Here is a 23,512-nt window from a genome sequence, read left to right on the forward strand (position 1 = left end):
AAACACGAACACACCCCCAGAGCCTGGGAGCTGCCTCTGCACTCACGGTGAGCCCCACCTTGTACAGAACATACAAAATACAACAAAAGGGCAGGAAACATTTCCAAACTGCTCTAGGAGCTTGTGTCAATACAATCTCAGTAATAGGACACACTCATTTGCAGCTGTCATGCCCTATTAAAGCCTACTCTTCCTCTTTCCAGAGTTTACTAATTAGTTCACTTAATTTATCTATTTTAATTTGCATGCTGCTCTTTTAATCACTGTGCAATTGCTGAAATCATATCCTGGCTTGTTCTGCATTTGTACAGACACACAGAAATATTTCAGTGCCTCTGTAGAAAGGCTTATCCCAGCACTGCCATGGCTCCCAGGAAGAACAGCTGGCTTTCCACAGAAAGCTGTGCCATGGGTCAGGAGAGAAGGAAAAATATTGAATAAAAAACCCCATTGGGTCCCTAGGTAGTGGGATTTTCAGTAATCTAGTACTTTTATTAATCTTCTTCCATGTTCTTTACAGACTTTAAACATATAGTAAGAACATTTTATTTAGCATAAAATGTTTGTAAAGGTCTGAAATTCACATAATCGTGTGGTTATTAGTATTTAATCTGGCTGCCTGTCAACTACATTAATCTTTGTGGTTTTCCCCTGTTAAAATAACATTCCAAGTACATAATATGGAGCCAAGCCACAGGAAAGCTGATTGTCCTTAGGTCTGACCTACTGACCAGCAGGTTTAGGATGGAAAACAGGGCTGTAAAGAAGCAGCATCAGATGGGCAGAAGAAAGTCGAGCATTTTCTTAATTACAAGAATGCTAAAACCCATGGCCATCTCCTGGGGATTTAAGGGAGGAGGTTCCCTGGAGCCCAGAATCCCCTCTATGCAAAACCACCACGTGTGGCTCACATGCCATCAATTACATTAATCCTTAATTAATGCTGGTGACAAACTCCCCCCAGCCCCCTTCAGACCAATCCTACACATGGGCAGTTTTATCTCCAGCTCTGCACATCCTGCAGCTCCTGCCACAAGAGTCACATCAGGACATCCTGCTGCATGTACAGCCCTTGAAATGTGCTTCTTCACTCCTGAAGAATGCACCTCTCTGTTCCTTAAAATACTAAACTTGAGCTACAATGTGCAAACAAGCAGGTCCCTGTTGGTCAAAGCATTTAATATATTTTTATATATATATAAAAAATACACTTAATAAATATTTACTTAAATGGATATATTACTTCAGTCTACTGACCTTAGTGGTGTTGACATGCACATGTGATGACTGGTAGAAATCATGGTTGGTACCTTTAGCTTCTAAAGGAAGCCCAGTGAGCTGTTAAAACATAAAGGTGATTCTAAAGTCAGTGATAAACACAATAAAATGAGCTTGAGAAGCCAAAACTTCCTCATGAAAAATATTTTGCTTTCCTCCATATGGACTGAAGCAAAGCTGATTCCCAAACCAGGTCTTTCTTAACCCATCCCAACATAAAAACAAACAAAAAAAGTGACTTGCAAATTACACAATTTATTTAGTATACAATAGTCATTACATCTCTTTACAACAACATATTATAAAATAACTATGTTAGATCCCACCAGCAGAACACTGAAACAAGAAATGAAAATACACTTATGGATCTCAAAGGCTTTTCTCTCCCAGAAAGGTCCTGGCTCCTTGATAGCATTTTGTCTCTGCAATCTAAAAAAAAGTAATTTATACCACAATCCCACTAATGACATGCAGCACAAAATCCTTGTGGACACCAAAGAGCCCACAGGAGGTGCCCTGTCCCTGCCATTCCCACTGCTGGTTTCAGTGAGTGGTACCTCGGGAACAGGAGGAGCAGCTCTTCCCCCCCAGCCCCCCCCAGGCCTTGTCTCAAACAGGGGCAGGGAGCAGCTGCTCCCTCTGAGCTGGGAACGGCTTCTGGCCTCGGCACTGGCATTTACTGTTTGAGCAGCTGGTGTCTGAATGCTGCACTACAGCCCCTCCAATATCCCTTAGTGTTACACCTTTCTGATAATCTCTCATAATACATCTTTCTGTCTAAAAAACTTCAAACAAACCAGTTTGCACTTGGTAATTTCTACGAAAAGGTTAAATTTCTCCTTTAGCCATACTAGAGACTGCATTTTTGAAATAAGTCTATTTAAAAAGAATTACTGTTCCAGCAGGATTTCTTAGTCTCAGCTGTTACCTATAAGTAACTTCTGAAGACAGCAGGCTATCACTGGGCCTGGGAATCCCTCCCCTCCACCAAAGGAAAGTTACTGCACCTTTCCAGAAAGATCCAATTGCATTCGGGAAGAAGCCATAGAGCCCACACATCTTTTACCTTTTGTGTGCTTGTTTTCAATTACTGAAGGCACTCACTGAGGGATTCACTGACCCAGGCTTGCAGCAAGAACCACCATGCATCATTACAGGCCTAATTAAAGTTTTAATACTGATTAAAATGCTTTATTATTGTATTATGTTAAACTGCAGTGGTCTTCAACCTCATTAAAGGATACAGGCTAGGAATTACTCAGGAGTTTCAGCTGCTCAGTGTAACAACCCAGCTCCTGTCAGCACATGATTTAACACAGCCTGGCTACAGCACAGCCTTCTGTGCCAGAGAGAAAGGGAGAAGGATGTTGAACATTGTTTAATGAGTATTTACTGCATATAAAATTGTTTGAGCATGTGACATAACCATCTCCATCTCTTCAGTAATTTACCTTGGTACAACTGAAAGGGAAAACACTTAAATCATCTGGAATTGGAGCCCAGCTCAGTTGTGACAGCTAATCTCATTACACATCTTGATTAAATTAAATGTGGAGTTTGCTATCTGTAGCACTTTAAGCTTCCCATCATTAGAAATTAATTGCAGTGGTAATTACTGTAACTGAGTTATTTGCACAGGCCACAAACACTCTTATAGGTGTTCAAATGTTAATTCAACCTGGGCCTAGAGGCACTTGATTATTACAATTTAAGAAACAAATGAGCCTAGTGGATGTCTAATTCAAGATGGAGAATACTGTGAGGCTTTCAAATTTGATTTCTGATTTCAATCTAAAACCAAAGCAGTGCTAAAAACACAGCAAAAGCCATGTGGTACCTTCATAACATTTAGAAATCTGATACAAATCACAAAGTTCAGGCTGGTAAAAAGACAAAGGGTACAAACAAATCACAAATTCTCAGCATTAGGTCTGGCTTCACTTAATCTTCCATGTCATTTTAAAATACTGATAGTCTGTTTTAGGCTAAAGACCGAGGACACACAGATTTTGTGCTAAAATACAGAGCTTTGTGTCTGAAATAATATAAAACAAGGCTCTACTATCTGAATGGATTTGAAATACTGGTTTCCTGCTGATTTAGAGATGAGTTTTTCTTTTGTCCAATTTTGCTATCCTAGTGGGATTCACACAAGGAGAAAAAGGATCCCCTGTAGTTCAAAAAGTATATACAGAAAAGTGTAAAAGTGTTGTGAGAATCCAAACTGAGAAATTTGGATTTTTGTTTGTTCTGAGCATCTTACAAGGATGCAAACATGCAACATGTATCAAGCATGCTCCAGCCTTTTTTCTCACTAGAAATACCTAACACTCCATCGTTAAACACTGTTATAAACCAGTTTGTTTCTGATCACTAAAAATGCTGGACCAAAGATTAAAGTTTTTTCTTCAAAACTGTTTGCTTACAATCTGCACTCACTGATTCTGCAATCACACTTACAAGACTGGAAACTCATATACACATACATTCCCAAAGAATTCTAAAAAGAGGCACTAAAAGAGCACAAGGATCTGTCAAAAAGGATCAGACTGTGAGACAAAATTTCATTTTGTGACTATTTTTAGGATTCACAAAGGCAATGCTTAATCAGGGCAGGAGCAGCATGGGCTGCTTTCAATGAATTCCTACCATTTGAGAGGAAAATCTGAACTGCTGAGCAGATTCACAGGCTGGCACTCAGCAGTGCTCCCACAGGCTGCTGCCTTTGTCTTCCAATCACTTGAAACGGGAAAACAATTACAACCTAATATTCTCAGGGTCAGGATTTATAACTGAAATGGTCCCTGCTAGCATTTATTAATGAATTTATGAAAAATTTGGCAACATCAATAATGTTATCAAAATTAAACTGTCTAAAAAAAGGATCACAGTAATTAAACAAGAAACCACCGGTGTAAAATGTCTTACAAATGTAACCTGTTTGTAAACTTCATCTGCATTTCCTAATGTGGGTCCTAGCAGTGAAATATTGAACTTGAAGTCACGTTTGGAAACGTTATTTATGCTTGGCAAGTTTGTAAACATGGAATGTTTTGTTTTGAAACACCCTGGTGAAGTGCATGGTGTAAGAAGGAAGGTTTTTTTTAATTTCCTCACAGAAGCGAGGATACAACGAAGGTTTCAAATCAGGTTCATTCTCTCCCAAGCCATCCATGATCTGCAATGAAATGGAACAGATTTCTTTAGCCAATTCACAGTTACAGGCAATAACAAGTTCATAAAAACCTCCCTGTTACATTTACTGGGTGAGGCTGGCCAGGCTTGTTCACAGTATGAAACAAGTGGGAAGAACAAAAACAGCTTTAGACCAGTCAGACTTAGAGTCTGGTCTCTAAATGATAAAGCTGCTTTGTCAGAGGTCTGTATCTGCTTGGCTTGTGCAGCCTGCTCTGGCTCCACCTCAGCCCCAGAAATGCCTGAGAACTCCCCTGACACAGAGTGGTAACAGAACCACGCTGTGCCTGAGGGAACTGAGGCTCTGAAGTGATTGATTTACACCTGGGAGGGAACTCTGCTTGTGTGCTCCTAATCTGGAGCTCGTCAGGAAGTGATAACTTATCCTGCCCAGGCTGAAATTCCCCCTTTTTTATTCTCAAACACCCTTAAAAGCAAGCAGTGTTAATTTGGCCATTTTGAGAATGTCTAAAGGCTCCAGTAGGTTTTCCTCCCCACAGTGCAAACACCTGAGCTACCTCAGATCTCAGCAACTGGGTTTCAGAGCGAAGTGAACCAAAATGTATTTTGTTCCTTGATCTTGTCTGTAACACTCACGTGGCCATTGGCTACATCCAGCAGGTCGCGCAGGCGGCAGCCCCTGCTGTGCCTCCTCTCATAGCAAATGCTGTCCTCCAGGATCACGTAGTCCGTGCCAAAGGAGCGCAGGATTCCGTGCACGTCACCGGGAGAGCGCTTGGCGTAGATCTGGTAAATCTGGAGAGCAAGGAAACTGAGCTCCAACACACACCACAGCACCACTCACTGCTGCTTTGTTTGCTCTCTCACGACTCCTCTATCTTGAGCCAAGCAGAGAACTGAGACTGTGAAACCATGTGAATTAAGTATTACAGAAACAATCAAGACACGCTTTACTCAGTAGCCAGGTGGAGGTGTGTGTTATGGTGACGATGCTGCTGGCTACACAACACTGGATGGTGCTGTCAGGCTTTGTGAATGTTTTCATCTACCCTTTTCTGGACTCGAGACAGTCTCCCCAGCTCTGTGTGCAGTTTCTCAGGGTGGTTTCTGCATCACATGCTGTGTGCTGCTCTGAGAACTGAAGGGAGTCTCAGGGAATGCTCCATGTGAGTTTAACAGCCCAAGTGGGCACCAGGATCTACTGATGCCACAGTAGCCAAACCAGTGCCCTTGGGACTAGCTGGGTACCGGGGCACAGAGCTGCTCAGACACTCACCAGCTGCCAGGAGTGAGTCAGGAGATCCCCAAGCAGTTAAATCCTGGGCCTGTTCCTGACAGTGAGTTACTCCATGAGTAAAGCACGAGATGCCTCTTGCAGTGTGCCATTAGGACATTACTGTTTTCTGGAGTGGAGTCAGTGACATTGGCAAGGATTACTTTAAAAAAATCAGAAATCTCTCACCTGCTTTGTTCTCTCTCTCAGATTCTTATCCTCATAGTGGGGATGGTTGGTTAAGGTCCGGCCAGTGCACAGTTTGACTCCTGCCAACAGCTGCATGCTCCCAGCAAACACTGCTGTGTTTGGAGTGTTTGACCTAAACAAATGTTGATAAGTCTGAGGAAGTCTCTGCAGGGATATTTTTGCAATGCTTGTGACAGATCAGAAGGAAAAAAAAGACTGGCAGAAGTATTTTTCTGCTTCTCCTCTATTCAGGGAGCAAACTGTTCAAGCAACTGTGTTTTCCTCAAATGCCAAGTGGATAAATTATGATAATACTCAACTGCAAATAAAAAATTTACTAAGCACTATGAGGAAATCTAAGGAAAACATGATCCTGACAATTTCAAAGTATTTCTATATTTCATATATTTCTGAGGTTCATAAAGCCTCTGAATATTTATAGGTTTCTATATTCTAATTCTTTTAATATTTCAAGAAACTTACTGTGACTTAGGTTTGTGTCTGATATATATAAGGTACTTTATATAAAATGAATTATCTAATTTGAATGGTAAAACTTTCTGTTTCTGTCCTGGCATTCACCATTCACTTGGAATGAAAACTTTGTTCCATGAGACATTAATCTTCCTATTCCGATAACTGTAGGAGGGAAACTATGAAAAAAAACACCCCAGTTGCAAAAAGCTGGGGCAGGGTGATGCAGAAGATGCCAGAATAATGCTGTCACTTATTGTTACTGTAATCTTTGAAATTCCAAATAGCAGTCCTGGTATCTCAAGATCCCTCAAACACCAATAATGAAAAAAATATCTTTGTTCACCTTCTTCCCAATTACAATCTAAAATATTTGCAAGGACGCAACAGAAGGGCACAGCAAAAAGAAAGAGTAAAAATGCCAGGCAATGGACACTCCTATAATCAGGCTAATTGAACCTGGCATAGTATGCTGAAGTGTTTTCTAGTGCTTAGTAGGCATGTAACCATGGAAGGCTCTATGAAGACTAAACCAGCAGAAAGCAGCACACATTAAATCAACTAAAATGAAATTAGAATGTAAATAGGTGCCTAACATCTCCATGCATACACTGAAGTACTCCAGTAACTGTGACACTTCGGGGTGCACTTCAGGGAGCCTTTGGAAACTGCAGCTACAGTCATCTTTAAGCTCCATGATCAGCTTGAAAATGTTGAGAGGCAAGTATTAAATTTTACTATCGCCTTTCAAGAGATTATGCTTAGCAAATGAATTAGTAATTACAAGCCCTTTCTAAGAAGTCTTGCACTGGTACATTAATCTCATCTAGGAAGCCAGAGATAGTATTTATAATAGGCCAGTTTAACTTTACTGATAGACTAGTCCTTCAGCACTTTATAAAACCAGTTTCATTTTAAAGTCGGAAAATATTTAATCTCTTAAGAAATTATTTATTACTTAAAATATTCAAAGCCACAAGTGTCCTGAAGTACGTGTTTCCATTAAAAGAAATTAACTGCTGCTAGAATTTAGTACTATGCAAATGGGATGGCCTTGACAGGCTGTCAGCCAGGACTCATCCCTGGAGCTGTGGGAAAGCACAAGTCTGTAGGACTAAGCTGCCAAGGACATGGGCTGGACTCACAGAGGGACTGGGGAGAGTTTAGACACCCAAATAAAAATGATGATTCTTAAAGCATCTTCAGCATGTTTCTGTGTTTATGCCTGGGCCAGGCAACTTGTAATGTGACAAGTAGGTTTTTGTGCTTGTTCAAGATTAGTTCAAATTTTAAAACCTGACTGGCCTTACCAAGGCAACCCTGCTCTTCTGATAGCAGATTTGCATTATAATGGGCTCTGCAGCAGACTGAAACTTTCTTAAACCCACTCACACAGCCCCTCCCAACAAGTATCAAAGGCAAAACCACAAGGAAAAAAGCAAACAAACAAAAGAGCAAAACCAGCCTGCAGGCTTTTTGATTTGAAAAGAAAGCTAAAGGGTGATAGTGCCCTTTATCAACAACCTACTGGTAAAAATGCAGGTCAAAAATGTAGACTCACGAAATATACTGAGTTGGAAGGGACCCACAGGGCTCATCCAGTGCAGCCCCTGTCCCTGCAGCCCCCCAGCAATCCCCCTGTGCATCCCTGGTGTCCCAACGCCCCTGGAGCTGCGGCAGCCTCGGGGCTGGGACCATTCCTGGGGAGCCTGGGCAGTGCCAGCACCCTCTGGGGGAGCAGAACCTTTCCCTGAGATCTATTCTAACCCTGCTCTGGTCACAGGGAGCAGAGATTGGAGCTGCAGCCACCAGTGAATATCCCATCACAAAAAGGATCATGGAGAAGATCCAGGGTTCCATTCCTCCCCTTTCCAAAAGCATTCATCCTGCCCAGAAGGGGTGAAATAGAGCTCAGTTGCATTCTTTACCAGATAGAAAGAGTTTTGACAGCACTTCTTGCTCTCCCTATCCCTTGAAGACCATCTAGTGACCCTTGCTTGCTTTTCAAACAACTGCCTTAAGTGCTTCGGTCCAGGGTGGAATTTAGAATCTGGTGTTCCAGGTAAAGGCAGATGTTTCCCTGAGATTTACAGGTTTGAAGTCCAGGAAATGATACTCCTTCAGACACATCACTGTCCATATTTTACTGGCCAGTTCAGATATTCCCAGACCAGCAGGAGCTACTGGAAGCTCTCTTTCCCTGTGCTGCACTGGCAGTGCCAAGAGCACAAGTGCAGGATTTCAGTGCCCTGAGCAGAGAGCTGGCAGGTGACACTGGGAGGTGACACAGAGCCCCAGGCAGTGTCTGCCCTCTCCACTTCCCTCCCCAAGAGCTCTTGGGAGTGCCACTGCTGAGTTCTGGGGACACAGGAGCACCGAGGAGCATTCCCAAGGCCAGGATGGTTCCTGCATCCCAGGGATGCTCCTGCCCATGCCCTTTCTGAGGCAGGCACGACCTGCAGGGTTCTGCAGCCAGGGCACCTCCAGTGCTGCAAACCCCTGAATGACACTTCTCTATTACACAGAAACCAAGCAATTTTTACAACTGTCTGAGCAAATGATGTATAAAATGAAAGGATAATTTGTTTTTATAGCTCTCTGCCAAGCTCTATACCACACTGCCCAACCTGCAAACAATTTATTCTCTACGAAATGTCACTAAATAATGACAAGGACTTACAGGTCAAACTGATTTACATTATATAATTTAAATGCCATTCCAAGCAGACCTGATGGCATTTTGAACAAATAATCTCATTTATTTCTGAAGCTCTAAGCTTTCAACAAGTTAATTACAGCTGAGCTAATGGGTAAACTAAGCACTATATTACAGTGTAGGAACCTTTTCTTTACCTTACACTTCAGAATTTAGAGAATTATATAAACACTAAATAATAACTCATTAAAAATAAAAGGGTTTTACAGGAAGTACTTGCACAGACTCTGAAAGTGGTAGTAATTCTTTCTCTTAAACTACTAAAGAATTATTGTGAGCTGGTTTTAGGAAGCACTAAGAAGAAAGTGCCATTGCAATTACAGGTTACATCATTAGAAATAAAATGGCTATTTCTAGTAGAAGTCCTCCAGAGCTGAACCCTGTAGCTGGCTTTCAAAGCCATAAAGTCTGACAAGTCTCAGATTATTCCTGTACTAGTACCTGAGTATGGTATGAATCAACAAAGAAAAGAGATTTGAGAAAAGGAGATTCTGAGGAATACGCCATGATAGATTTTGCTTTTTCTTTAAAAGAAAATCTTTTTATTTGCAGAATGCAATATTAAAGTATCACAGATTTAGCTGCAGATGATAGGCAGTAAAGCATATTCAGTCACACTGTCATGGTTCTTTTTTTTCCCTCTGGTTTGCAAAGACTGAAAATTGCAAAAATGGAAAACGACAGCCACAAAGAAAGAGCAACAAATGCATTTTTGTGAGTCCCAGCTTCACTTTTATGCATGCAGATTATGCTCACATAAAGGAGTGCACCTACACAGGTGATATAAACCTACTTCTCAGGCACTCTCAAGTTCATGCCTGAAATTTACTCATATGTCTGTCAAACAAAAGCCCAAGAATTTACAAACAATATTTTTTAAAAAAAAGTGTAATGTTGCCTTTAAAGTCTGGAACATGTGTTGATTTCAGTGTGATAACCCTTGAAAATCAGGAATGTAAGTAATAGAGTTAAACTTTAAAGCTGGCTTGAAATTAAAATATAGCCATTCATATAAATTAGTATAAATTACTAAAGGAGAGAACCACCATTGAGACACCATGGGTGTTTCATTTGCATAACCTTAGGAGCTTTTTGGAAATTTGTGGGGTTTCCACTAATATACAAATTTGCCTGCTTGTCCCCACACCTGGTTCAGGTCCAGCTGACATCCAACAATGCTCTGCTGAATCTCAGTCTCAGTTAACTTTTCCATTGCTTTGGCCATTGGCCAAGATTTCTAAGAACTTTTTCTGTGAGTTTTGGCAACTGCTATTGGAATATTCCACAACTGTAGACAGATTTCCCCTTTAAAGGCAGAAGACATTGCTTCTTTAACACTTACCAGGAGTAAACAGAGTAGGGAAGTTCACTCTATTGATTTGCTCATTCTACTGATATTCTTCCCCATCTCACAAATGAGCATGTTGTTCCTGTTGTCTTAGGGAGAAAGACCAAGACTAAGAATTTTAATGTACCTCCCAGCTGGGAACAGAGCTGTGAACTATCCTTGGAGCATTGGATTCTTGACTTTTTTGTTGAAAAAAAAAGCTAAGAAAATGAGATGGCAGGTAGGAAAAAAAGCAGGAGACTGGGATATGCAAGATCATTATGTAAAAAATTGTGCTCTGCAATTGTACAGATACAAACCAGTAGATCTTCCTGAAAATGCTATGGCAATTTTAGTGAGGGGAATATTAAGAAATGCATCTGCAGACACTTCAGAGGGGACAGACTAATAGTTGGCCATTATTCAGACTGCATATTTGGACAAGTTAATATGCATTTAGAGCTAAGCGGACAGAAAGGTTTCCTTGTTGTGGAGAGATTGCAAGACAGATGAGTTACTCCTAATTCACTGCTATACATGACAAATTAGAGCTTTTCATACTGAGTTTTAATAATGAATGATTAGTTCCTGACACCAGCCTTGACAGGTCATTAACTACAGCACAACTATCAAGTGTTAGTATAGTAAAAGTGTTCTCTTACACATCAAACTTAAGAAAATCTGTCCCACTTTGAGAAACTTACCATAAATTTTGTTGACTGGTATTTAAAGCATAGATAATTAACTCTTCTTCACAGGAATAATATTTCTAAATACAATAAATTCTAAGTAAAAAAGAACTCTGTCATGACTCGGAATGAAGAGATGACAAGCACCAGTTTAGCATTCTCAGCACTAAGAACACATGAAAAATTATTCTCATTGGAGCCAGTCAAATCCAGTTCATGGCTGGGAATAACTCCACATGCATATTTTATGTATAAATCTATATATAACTCTATGATATTGCACACAGGAGACCTGAACTATCAGACATTTACCATCTTTTAATAAAACAGTAGTGCTAAATGGAACTGGCTGGTAAACATTAGTCACAAAAACATGCCAATAAGGCTGCAAAGATTCTAAATGATGGAAAAAATCATGGCCTGCTTTCAAAATAAGTCAGTGAAGGCTTGTAATATATTTCACTTCTAAATTACTCCTTCTAGTATGGATTAAAGAAATATAACATTATGGAGTGTAAATATGTTGCTATGGGGAGAACGGGCTGGGTGACTGGTTTCACTGAAGTTCATTGCATATGAAGGAAATACTCCAAGGAAATACTTCAGAGAGTTCAATATTTAATGTGTATATTCAGATTTACTTTCAGAATGTTTTCCTCCATAACATGAAACCAATTTTCTTTTTTTAAAATCATTGCTGGAGTTGCAAATAAATACAAGTCCCAGGAATCTCCCTTTCAGAAACTTAACCTGAAAGTTTCCAGTGGTTACTCTGTGTTTATAGAGGATGTATCCCTTCAGCTCACAGCCCTCCAGAGAACATCCTGCCTGGCCTTTTTTCTCAGTGACTTCTACATGCAATATTCCAAACTATTTCCACCTAAAAAATACCAACCTATGCTCTGTGAGAAAACAGAAGTGATGAAGGGGGTTGGAATGATTAACTCATACTCCTGAAAGACTGCACCTATGCTTAGTTGTGACAAGTTCAAGTTCAATTAAAAATATCCTGCTTGCAGTTTGGAACATATGTTGGGATTAATTCTAACTAGCAGAAACAACCTAGATTGTTTTAAAGTCCAACGAACAGACTGCAGAGTACAAATTTTCCAGCACTACATCCAAGTTTTTTAACATTATAGAGCTGAGAAGGACATTATGCTGGGGGGGAGAAATAAAAGTACTTCACTGCAGAGGCCTATTAATGTAAAGAAGTAGTATTACATGATGAGAAAAACTTGACACCTCCACATTTACCTCTTTTGACTGGGAAAACTGTGTCCTTATGGGAGGAAAGGGATCAGCTGGTGCCCTGATGCACATGGAACACAGCAGTGATACTGAACCCGAGCATGGAGCTGCTCATATCCAACCTTCTGATAACCCACTCACCCTAACTACCCTCATGGGTCACCAGAGTTCACTGCTGAGCTGTGACAAATAAGGAGAACACTATAACTAAGAACATTAGATCTACACAAATAGCATTTAACTGAAATAGAGAAAAAATCCTCTTACTTAATCCAGTTCATCAGCTCCACAGTGTCTGGGTCATAGAATTCTCTCAACTCTGATAGTTCATCCATTATTCCTGGCCAGAACTAAAATGGAAACAAAATAGAACAACCTGAAGACAGAATGAACAAAACAAATTCTGGATGGCAACATGCATTACTTCCTCTTAGCTGGCAAATAATCATCTTGTCCAGCTCATGGGTAAATTGCAAGACCTAAGTGCATCTATCCCTTCCTAGGAAGGAGGGGTGGCTGTCACTGCAGGATGAACACACAGTTTCAGAGTCTGAGATCTGCAGCTCCTGCCACATGACCAGCAGGACCAGAACTGCCCATTGTCAATGATGACAAGAGAAGGAAAGGCCCCAGGAGTTAACATTAAGTTTGGAAAGGAAATATAAAACTAAATTTAAAAAGGTAGGAAATCTGTGTCACAAGTAAAGATTATTAGATGTGCTGCAGATGCTATTGATGTTATTTCAGAAGTCTGAATTAATAGAGAGCCACCAAAGGCAAAAATAAAATTGTGACAGAATGACAACAACCAACAGACCATTGGGGGAGAGCATTTCAAAATTTACTGTAGACAAAGAATATGTAAATCAAATCTGGAGGAGAGAAAAAAAAGATTGAAACTGATTCTGAAAAGCTTAGCCCTTCCATCCAAAAAGCAAAGGGAACAATGATTTATTTAAGGGTTTATTGTTTTAAGCCAGTGAATATTCCAGGGCAGAAGGGAGCAATTGAGGAAGATAATGACATTGCTAATGACAGATTGCTGTGCATCAGTCTTTACTACAGAGGATGTTATGGTTAAACTTATTCCAAACCTGCTTTCTTTAGATAATGACTGCTGGTTTGAAAATTGAAATGCTACAGGAAAAAGTGTAAGAAAACCCACCTGATAATCTAAAAAGCCATTAATCATCCCATTTATATAATGCTCATCTGAGAGTTCAGAAGGAATTTGAATGTGGTGCTGCTGAGCCCCTTAGCAAACACAGGCATTCGCTCACTAAAACTGTAATTACGTGGCAGGACTGGGGGCAGGAGGTATGACTGGGCCAATTAACATTCTCACTAGTGTAACTGCTTGCTAAAAACACTTGTTCAAGTACTCCTGGCATCTCCCAGGTGGAGCCATGGAAGCATCACAACCCTGGGGAAGCTTTGGGAAGTACAGCAGATATATCTCTGCTCTTCAGAAGCTCTCACAGAGATCAGTAAATACAGCTGTTGTGAAAGGAGATTGTGGATTCTCATAATGAATCAGAATTTTCTCTCTTCATTACTAAACTGCCCTGAATAGCTACACATTCTGAGAGCTTGGAGTCCTTCGGGGTGAAAACAGAAGGAATGGGCTCTGCTTTGCTTTTCAGTCAGTGCACCCTGCCCTGCAACCTCCTAAGGAACCAGTGGCACAGCTCCCTGCTCAGTGCTGGGGCTATTCCATGGCATTCACTCTATAAAGGTTTTTAGGTCACAGTAGTGCAAGTTTTGAGAGAATACAAGCAGTTTTCACTGGAGGAAATTTTGGTCATGGGGCTTGCTATTACTGAATTGAAAAATTTCCAGGTAGCACTACACTTGATTAGTGAGAAAACTAAGGTACTTCAGGAATTCCAAATACGAGAGAATGACAAATAAAAAGTAAAGCATATGAGAATATGGACCAATAACACTGAAAGAACTTTGTCTTGTAAATCAAGTATATGTTAGATTGAGAAAAGGTCTGGTGCCACCAAGAGAGGAGAAAAAGAACAGATGGAGCACGTTAGGGATGTAACAAACTGCTCAGAAGACTGAGGGAAATGTGAAAGAGGTTTCCAACTTGGAACAGTGCTTGTCTCTGGGGTCAAAGCCTTCAGGAAAAGAAACCAGTTGTCGAGTGGCTTAAGTTAGCCCTGAACTGAAGCTGTTCAGTACAGCCAAGACTGCTCAGATCATGGGCATATGTTGCAGTATGTGCAGTAATAAATGTCTGTGTTTGGAGCAAAATGACTTGGCCATGATGAAGCTAAAAATGCAGCTGGAGAAATAACAGGAATAGAGAGTTTACTGTTCGAGAGAAATCAAGATTATTTGGCAATCTTTGGAATTAGAATGCTCAAGCTCAGGAGCTCACCTTAAGTACCAACAATTTACTCAGGAATTATTGACATGCAAATTGATGAGCATTACTCTGAAGTTAAAATACAATGAACACAGATAAAAGTGAAATCTACCTACAAAGTGTAAGAAGTGAAACATAAATACTATATGGTACTGCTTTATGCATGTGTTGTGTTATCTGCAGCACAGCTAAAGTAGGCATGGAAATACTTCAGCATTTCCACTTTATCTGAAAGATGTCTGCACTGCAATAATGGAGAACACATGTAAACAGGAATACAGATGTCTTACAGGTCTCCAACATCCTGTATCTGAAATCTGAAAGAAAGCCAGCATCGTAGCTGCAGCTGCATCTCAATAAATTATTGTTCAAGTCATGTATTTGGAGCTGTAGTAACCACATGCCTCAAAAGAGGCTTTCATTAGCTTATTCCAGATTAAGTTAATAATCCCATGAAAGTCCTATTTTGAGGAACTGCACTGAAAAATAGTTCTTCTGACAAATATAGCAGATAATGAAATAGTAAGCTGCCCTCCTACAAATTCAAGAAAACCAGCCCTGACAGCCAGTTAACTTTGTGGTGCAGAGACACTGCCCCTGCAATCTGAGCAGTCACTGACTGAACAGATAAATTGTTGTCTGGAAAAGAGAAAGATAAGTCTCTGTTCCAAAAATCTCCTTCCACTATCTGGTTATACGGTTTTAGACAGAGAGAATATAAAACCACATTCTCACAGAAGCAATGTGTAATTCCTGGAATTCTCTGTAAGAATTCTTGTCTGACCACTGCCAGGGCACCTGGGACAAGAACCTTGTGGGTCCCTTCCGGCTCAGAATATTCTGTGATTCCCTCAGGCTTTTCATCAACTTTCAGCTTTGCAGAAAAAACCCACAGAGACATCCAATCTTCTGGAAGCTCAACTGCAAGAACTGACTCAGGACAAAAAACCACTGAGAGATGATGAATTTCTCATTCCTACTGAGAAATTTGAAAAATAGTCTTTTTAAAGTCAATAAAAAAATTTCCTCTATTTAGAAGGAACACAAAAATTATGCTTTTCAGGCAGACTGAGCCCCACTAATGACTGCTCTAAAGCCCATGAAATCTGTGGTTTCTGTTGACTTCAGAATTGAATCTGACAGAATTTAGGAACTTTACATCTGCTCATGAAGAGTGGGAGGAAAATTATTCCTAGTGATCTGTCACATTAGACTATCAGAATGTCATGATCTTGGTATCCCCCATGTCAAAAGAAATGGCATTGTTTGTGTCATATTCAGAGATGATGAAAATGGTAAATGACTTCCTAACCTCACATCAGTGGACAAAAAAAGTCCTATCACAGAACAATAAGACGATTTAAGTGGAAAACGGTGTTTTTTTAGTTTTTGTTTCAGTTTTAGAGGGGGGAACACAATACTGGAGTGAACTACATTAGCAGCTTTCTTAACTGCTTCACTACTGCCTTTTAAAGTGTATCAATGAAATTAATCTTGTGTTTTTCTGAAGGGAATTATTTAACAGATGTATTTGCATCTCAGACTAGTTACTACAAAAACAAATTCTCCATCAAAGCAGACTCTGAACTTTTTGTCTTTGTGACTACAGACTTTAAAGGATGGTTTTCCCATTAAATCAATGTTCTAAATCTCACTGCTATGACAGACTGATACTCTTGTACATGTTCTTGATTTAGGTATGTTTTATGCATTTACATTTAATTGTTTGACAATAATAATATTCTGTTTCTGGAACAGACAGAAGACAAACCAGGCACTTGACCATTTAATAATTCTGTACTTTAAAACATATGAGATGAGGGACAGCAGTAGAAATTATGACTATTTCTGTTCTTACAATAAATCATTACACAGTGTGACAATCCACATATTATCCACAACTTAGTTAAAATCAAAAGAGACAACTCCTATTTCCATAAAATTTAAATTTAAATACCACCTGCTACTTACACATACAACCAGATAAACATTTGTATCTGTGAACAACTACTTTGCATCAAATAAGCCCAAGTGATCCTTCATTTCATAGGTACAGCTATCCTCATTTTAAAAATTCAGTTACAATTCTTGTATGTAGTTACTAATAAGAGAACATCCTTCTAGGAGAAAGGAAAAATTTCATGCAACTAAAAAATGCTAAAACATTGAGAAAAAAAAAATCTTACCTTAAATGAAATGTACAGTAATGTAATTACTGGTACAGAATACTTAATCACCTGTGTCTATGAGAAATTGAAAAAAAATTGGTTATGTGGATGATACATTTAATAGACTTAATTTTTAAGGTATTGATATCTGAAATATTTAATATGTAGTGGAATTTAAGAGATTGGATTTTAAGCCCATATTCTGATCTTATTTTCAAGTAAAACCCTAATTACAGACCCATTACAGAAGATGGATTTATACCTTTAAATCTATATTCTACAAGGTAGAAAACACTGTCATTCAATATAATTGACTGCAAAGGTCTTCTCAGACTGCTTATGATCTCTTAATATGGAGACTTTTTTAGTAGAAATGTGGTTATTTTTCATAGCCACATCTATATTGCCATCTAGTGTATTCCAATGGAATTGTTTAATATAGAAACCATCAGAAAATCCATTTTACTTACTAAATGTATACAAATGTACAGCAGAGATACCTGCTTTGAGAGAACTACAAACGTTATTCAGCCCTGAGCCTTGGCTTAGGTACAGCTCCAACCCCAGTGGGTGAAATGCTGTGAGTACAGTGCTCACCCTCTGGGATGTGTAGAGATGGAGACACTTGAGGGTGAGTTTCCAAACCTCTGTACTGCACAGGCCAAAGGATGCAAATACACACATGTGGGATGTCCAGAGGTACTTCATCCTGGAAGAACACAAGTTTTTCAGATCATTTGGAGCTCTGCAAAGCTGCCTGTGAGAGCAGCTGATGTTTAGAGAAATTCTGAGCACAGTTTCCTTGGACTTTCAGGCCTCTGAAATAACTGAGTACAGGACTGACATTGCACTTTGCTACATGCTGTTGAGAACATCTCTGTTCCCAAACTTCCATTCTTTATGGCAGAATTTTGGGAAATGCCTCGTTCTACAAGTAGAAATACACTAGGGAGAGAAAGAAGGTTCATGAACCTATCAGTTTGTGGTCAACATATTTTACACTCTTACAAAAATACACTCAATCATCTAAACAAGCCCTTAGTAGAAAAAAAAAGAAAGATATACCTCATTGTGCTTAATGCCAGACATCCAAAAAGAATTGTGTGAACTAAGCTGTAGGCAGCATCAGGCTTCAGTGTCACTGTGTATTCTTCCATTTTTTCCTTTAACTGGACTTGATTTGAACCACTAATTGAAGAAAAAGACAGTGCTGTATTAAGTTCTGTAACATATTTGTGGGACACATATTGAGAAAGTAAGAAAATTACAGCCTGAAAAATATTCCAGGCTGGAGCTTTTCAGCTCTGTTCCCAGCCAATGAGCTGGTCCAGCTCAAGGCCAGGGAGAATTTCTCCCAGGGTGATAATTTGGTCAAAATAAAAAGGAATTAATAACAGAGATAGAACACCTGTTGTGGTGTGTGACCAGGCCCTGGCAATGGAAGTGCTTTGCACAGGGAAAAAGGGACAAACTAAATAAACTAACATTGTTTTAGATAAAGACATCCTACCCCTGCTTTCCCTCATCCCAAAAACCCAACCAACATTATACATACTGCAAAATTCCAACAGCAAAGAGCTTGGCTGAATCTAGGGAAGGCTGTTCCTTTGTCTACACTTTTAGCTTCAATAGGAAGTTACTTATTCTGCCTGATTTCTTTATCATACACCTCACTCCTCAGTAGCTGTGCAAAGCAATCCTGTATTTGCTGCTGTGTTCACCTGTCAGTTCCTCAGCCAGCTGAAGAAAAGAAAATTGATAAGAATGTGAATTATCTTTAAACTGTATTTACCTGAGGTTTCGAAAGGCAACAATTACAGCTGCTACTGTCAGAAGGAAGAGAACAAATCCATAGATGTAAAAAAGTAATGTACTGGAGAGTCTTGAAAAAGTATTTAAAGGTAGTAAACCAAAGGCTTCTTCACAAAGATACAGGTTAGCATCAAAATCTCTAAAAAAATAAAAATAAAAAAAAAAATCTTTGTCCATCAGGTATTTCATAACTTGATGACAAAAAGGATCAGTTTCTTTTTCTCCCAAGAAATTATAAAGTCACAGTTGTGTAGATTATTCTTAGGGCAAGTATGACATAAACATGAAGTAAAACTCTGTGATTTATTGCACACATTTGAAATAAGAACAACCTGAAGGCTTCAATTAAAGAAGTCAAACGAAATAGTAAAACTGCAGCTAAATCATACCTTGTCGCTCCAAATCCAAATTTTGCTTTCAGGAATTTGAATATATGCTCATCTGACTCAAGATTAAGGATTTTCTACAAAGTGGGGAAAGAGAAAGGAAATTATATTTTAAATAATAAAAATGTCACACAGTAAACAGCTTTTTTTGTCATTTAAATGTAACTGTAAAGGAACACAGGCTTACTAAGATGGGTGCTTAGCAATCAGAGAAGCCTTCAGTTTTAACTGCATTCTTTGAAAAGAAAATTCAGTGAAAAATTTTGCAAATGCTCAACAGTATAGATCTACAACTGATATAAAATTACAGGTGAGCTTCAGGTTAACACCAATTATTTGGCGTTAATTTATGGAGTTTTTAAATCCATATAGCAAAGATTAGCGAAATGATCTTTAATTTCTAAAATGCAGTTTCTGAGATGTGGAGAAATCTCACTGCAGTTTTTATTTAATGATATTCCTGTAGATGGTTAACAAATAGCTTTTAACATAATACAATGTGTAATTTTTCATATTAAAAATGATTTGCCTACCTTAATGAATTTATTTATTAGGAGAGTCAAGCACAAGACTAGTAGAACATGGAGGATAAGTTTCCCAAGCCTATTAAGCAAGCCACCCTTTTTTAGGTTTTTCTGCAAAGAAGAAAATATTAGTATTTCAGTCCTTTTTTTTTTTTTTTTAATGTATTTGGAACAAAAGCATCACAGGCTATTTGAAACAGCTGATCTGCTAGTCCTGATCAGCACCAAATTGTATTAGGGTCATGTAAGCAAAAATGGATACAGAACCAAGTACCCAGAATAAAGATATACTAGCACAAAACTGAAGGGACAATGTCATAAAAGCTTTGATCTGGCAGTTTTGGGAGCAGCCAAACAGCCTTTCTTTGGCAGCAGCCCTCTTGTACTCACAGATTATTCCCTAATTTCCACAATATTGTGTGCCTTTTGAAATACACACTCATTACACATTCCACCTAAACATGGCAAAGGTATCTTCTGGCTCTGTCAGCTGATAGGATTTTGAGCAATTTTCCAGCTACAAGCTCCAAATCCAGATGAGCTGCTCACAGGTGCAGACAATAGGAATGGCCCTATAAACTCCTTTACTGTGGTCAGAGGCTGTCATCAATGCCAGAATCAGAAAAAAGAGAACTGCAACTACAGTAAAAAATTCCTCATCTTTGAAAGAAACAATGGACTTCAGGAAGCTGAACTCGACATGAGTTGACTTGTTGTCCTAGTTGTTACAGATTATTTTGTTGGAGGCAGATCCATAAATTCAAGCCAAGTCCTGCTGAAACAGGTGTAAAGTCCATTATGCAATTTTTTTTTCAGGATCCAAACTGCAGCTTGCACAATCATTAATGTTAATAGCAATCATGGAATTATGATGTCTGATGTACTTGGTTAAGCTGCAGTTAGTGTAATGGAATTAATTATTTGATCAGGCAATGTTTGGGTTGCTGTATGCTATAGTAATTCCTCTAATTAGTATTAGTAAATGAAAACTGTAATTCATCTAAATTACCCATTCACACACACACACACATATATATAAATACTCTTTATTTAGTTCTACAGAAATATTTTGGTACCTACCTGAATTGTTCTTGCTACTAAGACAGAAACATTAAAACTTATAAGTAATGATCCAAGAATCATAGAATTGAAGAACTGTAGGACACAGACCAGCAGTAATCCAGAAATCTGAATGATATAGAGCCATGTAACCTGTAACAATAATGAGATTTTTATGTCTACAAAACTTTACAGTCATAGCTGCTTTTCTCTGAACATGCTTTATAATTTATTTCAACATCAATTATTTCAAAGAATGTATCATCTTGCAGTGAATCATTACATTTAAAGCCATTACTATATCCTTTTTATATTTATGTCCTAAATTACTTAGGTTAATATTTTTTGCCCATTTTATACTTAAGAAAGCCTGGTCCTATAATCAAACAGATAAATAACTGCAGTGTGAAGAAAATATTTATTACTTATATTTGGAAGATATTTTTATTTTCTTTAGTCCAAGAAGTCTTTCTGTAGCCTCTGTGATGTCTTTATGACTAAAGAGTTATGGCTCAGTGCAGTTCAGCAACCAAACATCACCTGCCTTCTCAAACTTTGCAGTAATAGTTCAGTAGAATCCCTTTTGGGTTATGCTAAACCATTATCAGTGTTCAGCTCAATGTAAACACTAAACCCCAGCTCATTTTCTGACACAGTGGTACCAAAATATACATTTTACCTCACACAAAGATCCCAGCTTCAGTCTTGTATTACAGCAGTGGTGTAAATCAGTATCAAAGAGCCCAACAAACTCCAGCAGTTTCAAGTAGTGCTTTTTTGAAAATGAGTACAGACACAGTGGTGTGCTGAGTCTGTTTTGGAATAACTCAGGATGAAGCTGGTAATTTGCTGACTTTTAAGATAGCTGACCAGTCACATTAAATGTTGACTTCAGCTTGCAGTTGCAGATACAATGAAGAGTTCAGAAATGTAAGTAAGCCAGATTTATCTTGATATGCAGGCACCATACTCATTTTCAGTTAAATTAATACAATCAGTAAAGTTCAAGTCTGCTTCAAATTTAAAATAAATTTACATGAATTACTCTTCATCCTCCTTTTGTAACCTTTCCAAAAGTTAGAACCTTTTTCAGCCAGTGCAAGCTTTCCCCATGCCTAAAATGATCTTGGTAGAATTTCACAGCAACATTAAAGTCAAAGCCAGCATTTTCATCTTCTAAGTACATTTCTGTTTTGTAAGATTGACTGTCAATGATCCCTGACCTTCTTAGTGAGAGTGTTTTATTTTCTGGCTTATCCAGCTCAGCAACACAGCAGGGGCAATACTATTATTTTGTGGTGAATCTCAATGCAGGCAAGACATCTGCTTCTCCCCAGCAACCTGGTGTTCTGCATCCTCCTCCTGTGCACAGAGCCTGGCCCTGACTGGCAAACGAGGATGCACAATGCTTGAGGCAAAATTCATACACTGCTACTAAGATTTCCTGTAGTACTTTTTTCTTCTGGCAGATTCGAGAGGCCATGCTAAAGCTGTGGTATCAGATCAACTGTTAGGATGGTGTTTGGAAGTGTCAAATAGTGTCTAAACAAAAGTAGACAAAAATTAAATAGACATGAACTACGTTAAAGTGAGCAAAAATCAGAAATGGTGTTGTGTTTTCATCATTCACTTTTACACTTGCAGGGTATATACACTGTGATTACTTCAAAGCACAAGACACACTGTATAATCTGTATTACTCTGGGCATCCAGGCCACTGGTTAGGAAAACATCTTCAAAACTGTTGGCTTTGTGAAGACAAAGCAACAAAAGTAGATTATTTCTAAAGAGAAAGTTACCTTTGCTGTGGGGAGCATGTCCAAGCAGTCCAGTATGAATAATGCCAGTGCTTGTATCAGCATCATAAACTGGTTAAACTGCCAAGTCAGGCTAAAGAGAAATGTTGCTATGAACACAGCCATGAGTGTGAGCCTCTGGAAGGAGGGAAGAAAGTTTTATTTTACTTTATAGTTTCCTTTGATAAAACACAAAAAATCAAGCAAAAAGAATCCCCAACAAACCCAACCAAAGCCCACCTTAATCTGGTTTTATTGTAAAACTACTTTTAAAACTCTGAATTTTCTAACTGCAGTAACAGTTTGGAGATAACAAACATACAAATTCTTGACTTATGCCTATGTTTTATCACTGTAATACAATTTGCAAGAAAGCAGTGTGATCTTAGATAGTTTCAGCCTCCAGATTAAAATGTAATACGTGTTTTACTGTGGTATAAACAGCAGTTACTTGATCAAAATGAGGAGTAGTAACTTAAGAACTGTTGGTGAAAGAAGCTGAATCACCCATTTGCTTTAATTCTTGCAGATCAGGACAGTTTTTTGTTACTAAGTTTATTGTGTCATACCTGTCAGAAATACTCACTTCTTGAGCAGGCTGTAAATGAGTTCTGAGTAGGTATGTGATGGCTGCTATCTGAACAGCAAAGAATGGCAGTGCCCAGTTCTCCCTTAAAGGAATGGTGAATTCTACCCTTGTAGTATCTACTCTGTACAAAACAGAGAGTTTCACAAACTTAAAATCAAGCAAACACTTGGTGACAGAGAGCTTGCAATGACAGGCATCTTTGTGCTATTTTAACTCCTTATTTATAAAAGAGGAGGCTCTACAATCCAGTTCCTTCAACACACATGGCTCTGAAAATAAATCACTGTGAAGGTTCTTCAAGTTATCCATTGTTTCTGCATTTCAAATGATGTACTTCAGCTTCACTAACTGTAAAAAAAATACACTATGGATTACATCTTACTTATGAAGCACAGCTTGGGTAATTTAGAAATGGCAAATACACCCCAAACTAATAAACAGAATATAA

General features: G+C 38.8%; 1 protein-coding gene across 5 annotated transcripts in view; it reads right to left on the bottom strand.

The window, feature by feature from the left end:
• Positions 1–1,513: 1,513 nt before the first annotated feature.
• The window catches only part of DPY19L3 (dpy-19 like C-mannosyltransferase 3), a 33,681-nt gene continuing 11,682 nt past the window's right edge, over positions 1,514–23,512 (bottom strand). For 4 of the 5 annotated variants that reach the window (XM_088171843.1, XM_014882169.2, XM_088171845.1 and 1 more), the window contains 13 exons: positions 23,062–23,185; positions 22,479–22,613; positions 20,701–20,832; positions 19,630–19,731; positions 19,100–19,173; positions 18,691–18,849; positions 17,964–18,086; positions 17,496–17,607; positions 16,917–16,973; positions 12,621–12,703; positions 5,897–6,029; positions 5,071–5,229; positions 1,514–4,456 (listed from right to left, as the gene is read on the bottom strand). In XM_088171843.1, the coding sequence (XP_088027969.1) occupies positions 4,295–4,456; positions 5,071–5,229; positions 5,897–6,029; positions 12,621–12,703; positions 16,917–16,973; positions 17,496–17,607; positions 17,964–18,086; positions 18,691–18,849; positions 19,100–19,173; positions 19,630–19,731; positions 20,701–20,832; positions 22,479–22,613; positions 23,062–23,185 (1,555 nt within the window). In that variant the 3' untranslated portion in view covers positions 1,514–4,294. Of the gene's footprint in view, positions 4,457–5,070; positions 5,230–5,896; positions 6,030–10,428; positions 10,524–12,620; positions 12,704–16,916; positions 16,974–17,495; positions 17,608–17,963; positions 18,087–18,690; positions 18,850–19,099; positions 19,174–19,629; positions 19,732–20,700; positions 20,833–22,478; positions 22,614–23,061; positions 23,186–23,512 lie in introns of all 5 variants that reach the window. The other variant, XR_015806197.1, reaches the window with a different exon arrangement.

This window comes from Sturnus vulgaris, chromosome 12, assembly GCF_052056855.1.
Source record: "Sturnus vulgaris isolate bStuVul1 chromosome 12, bStuVul1.hap1, whole genome shotgun sequence".
Lineage (NCBI taxonomy): Eukaryota > Metazoa > Chordata > Aves > Passeriformes > Sturnidae > Sturnus > Sturnus vulgaris.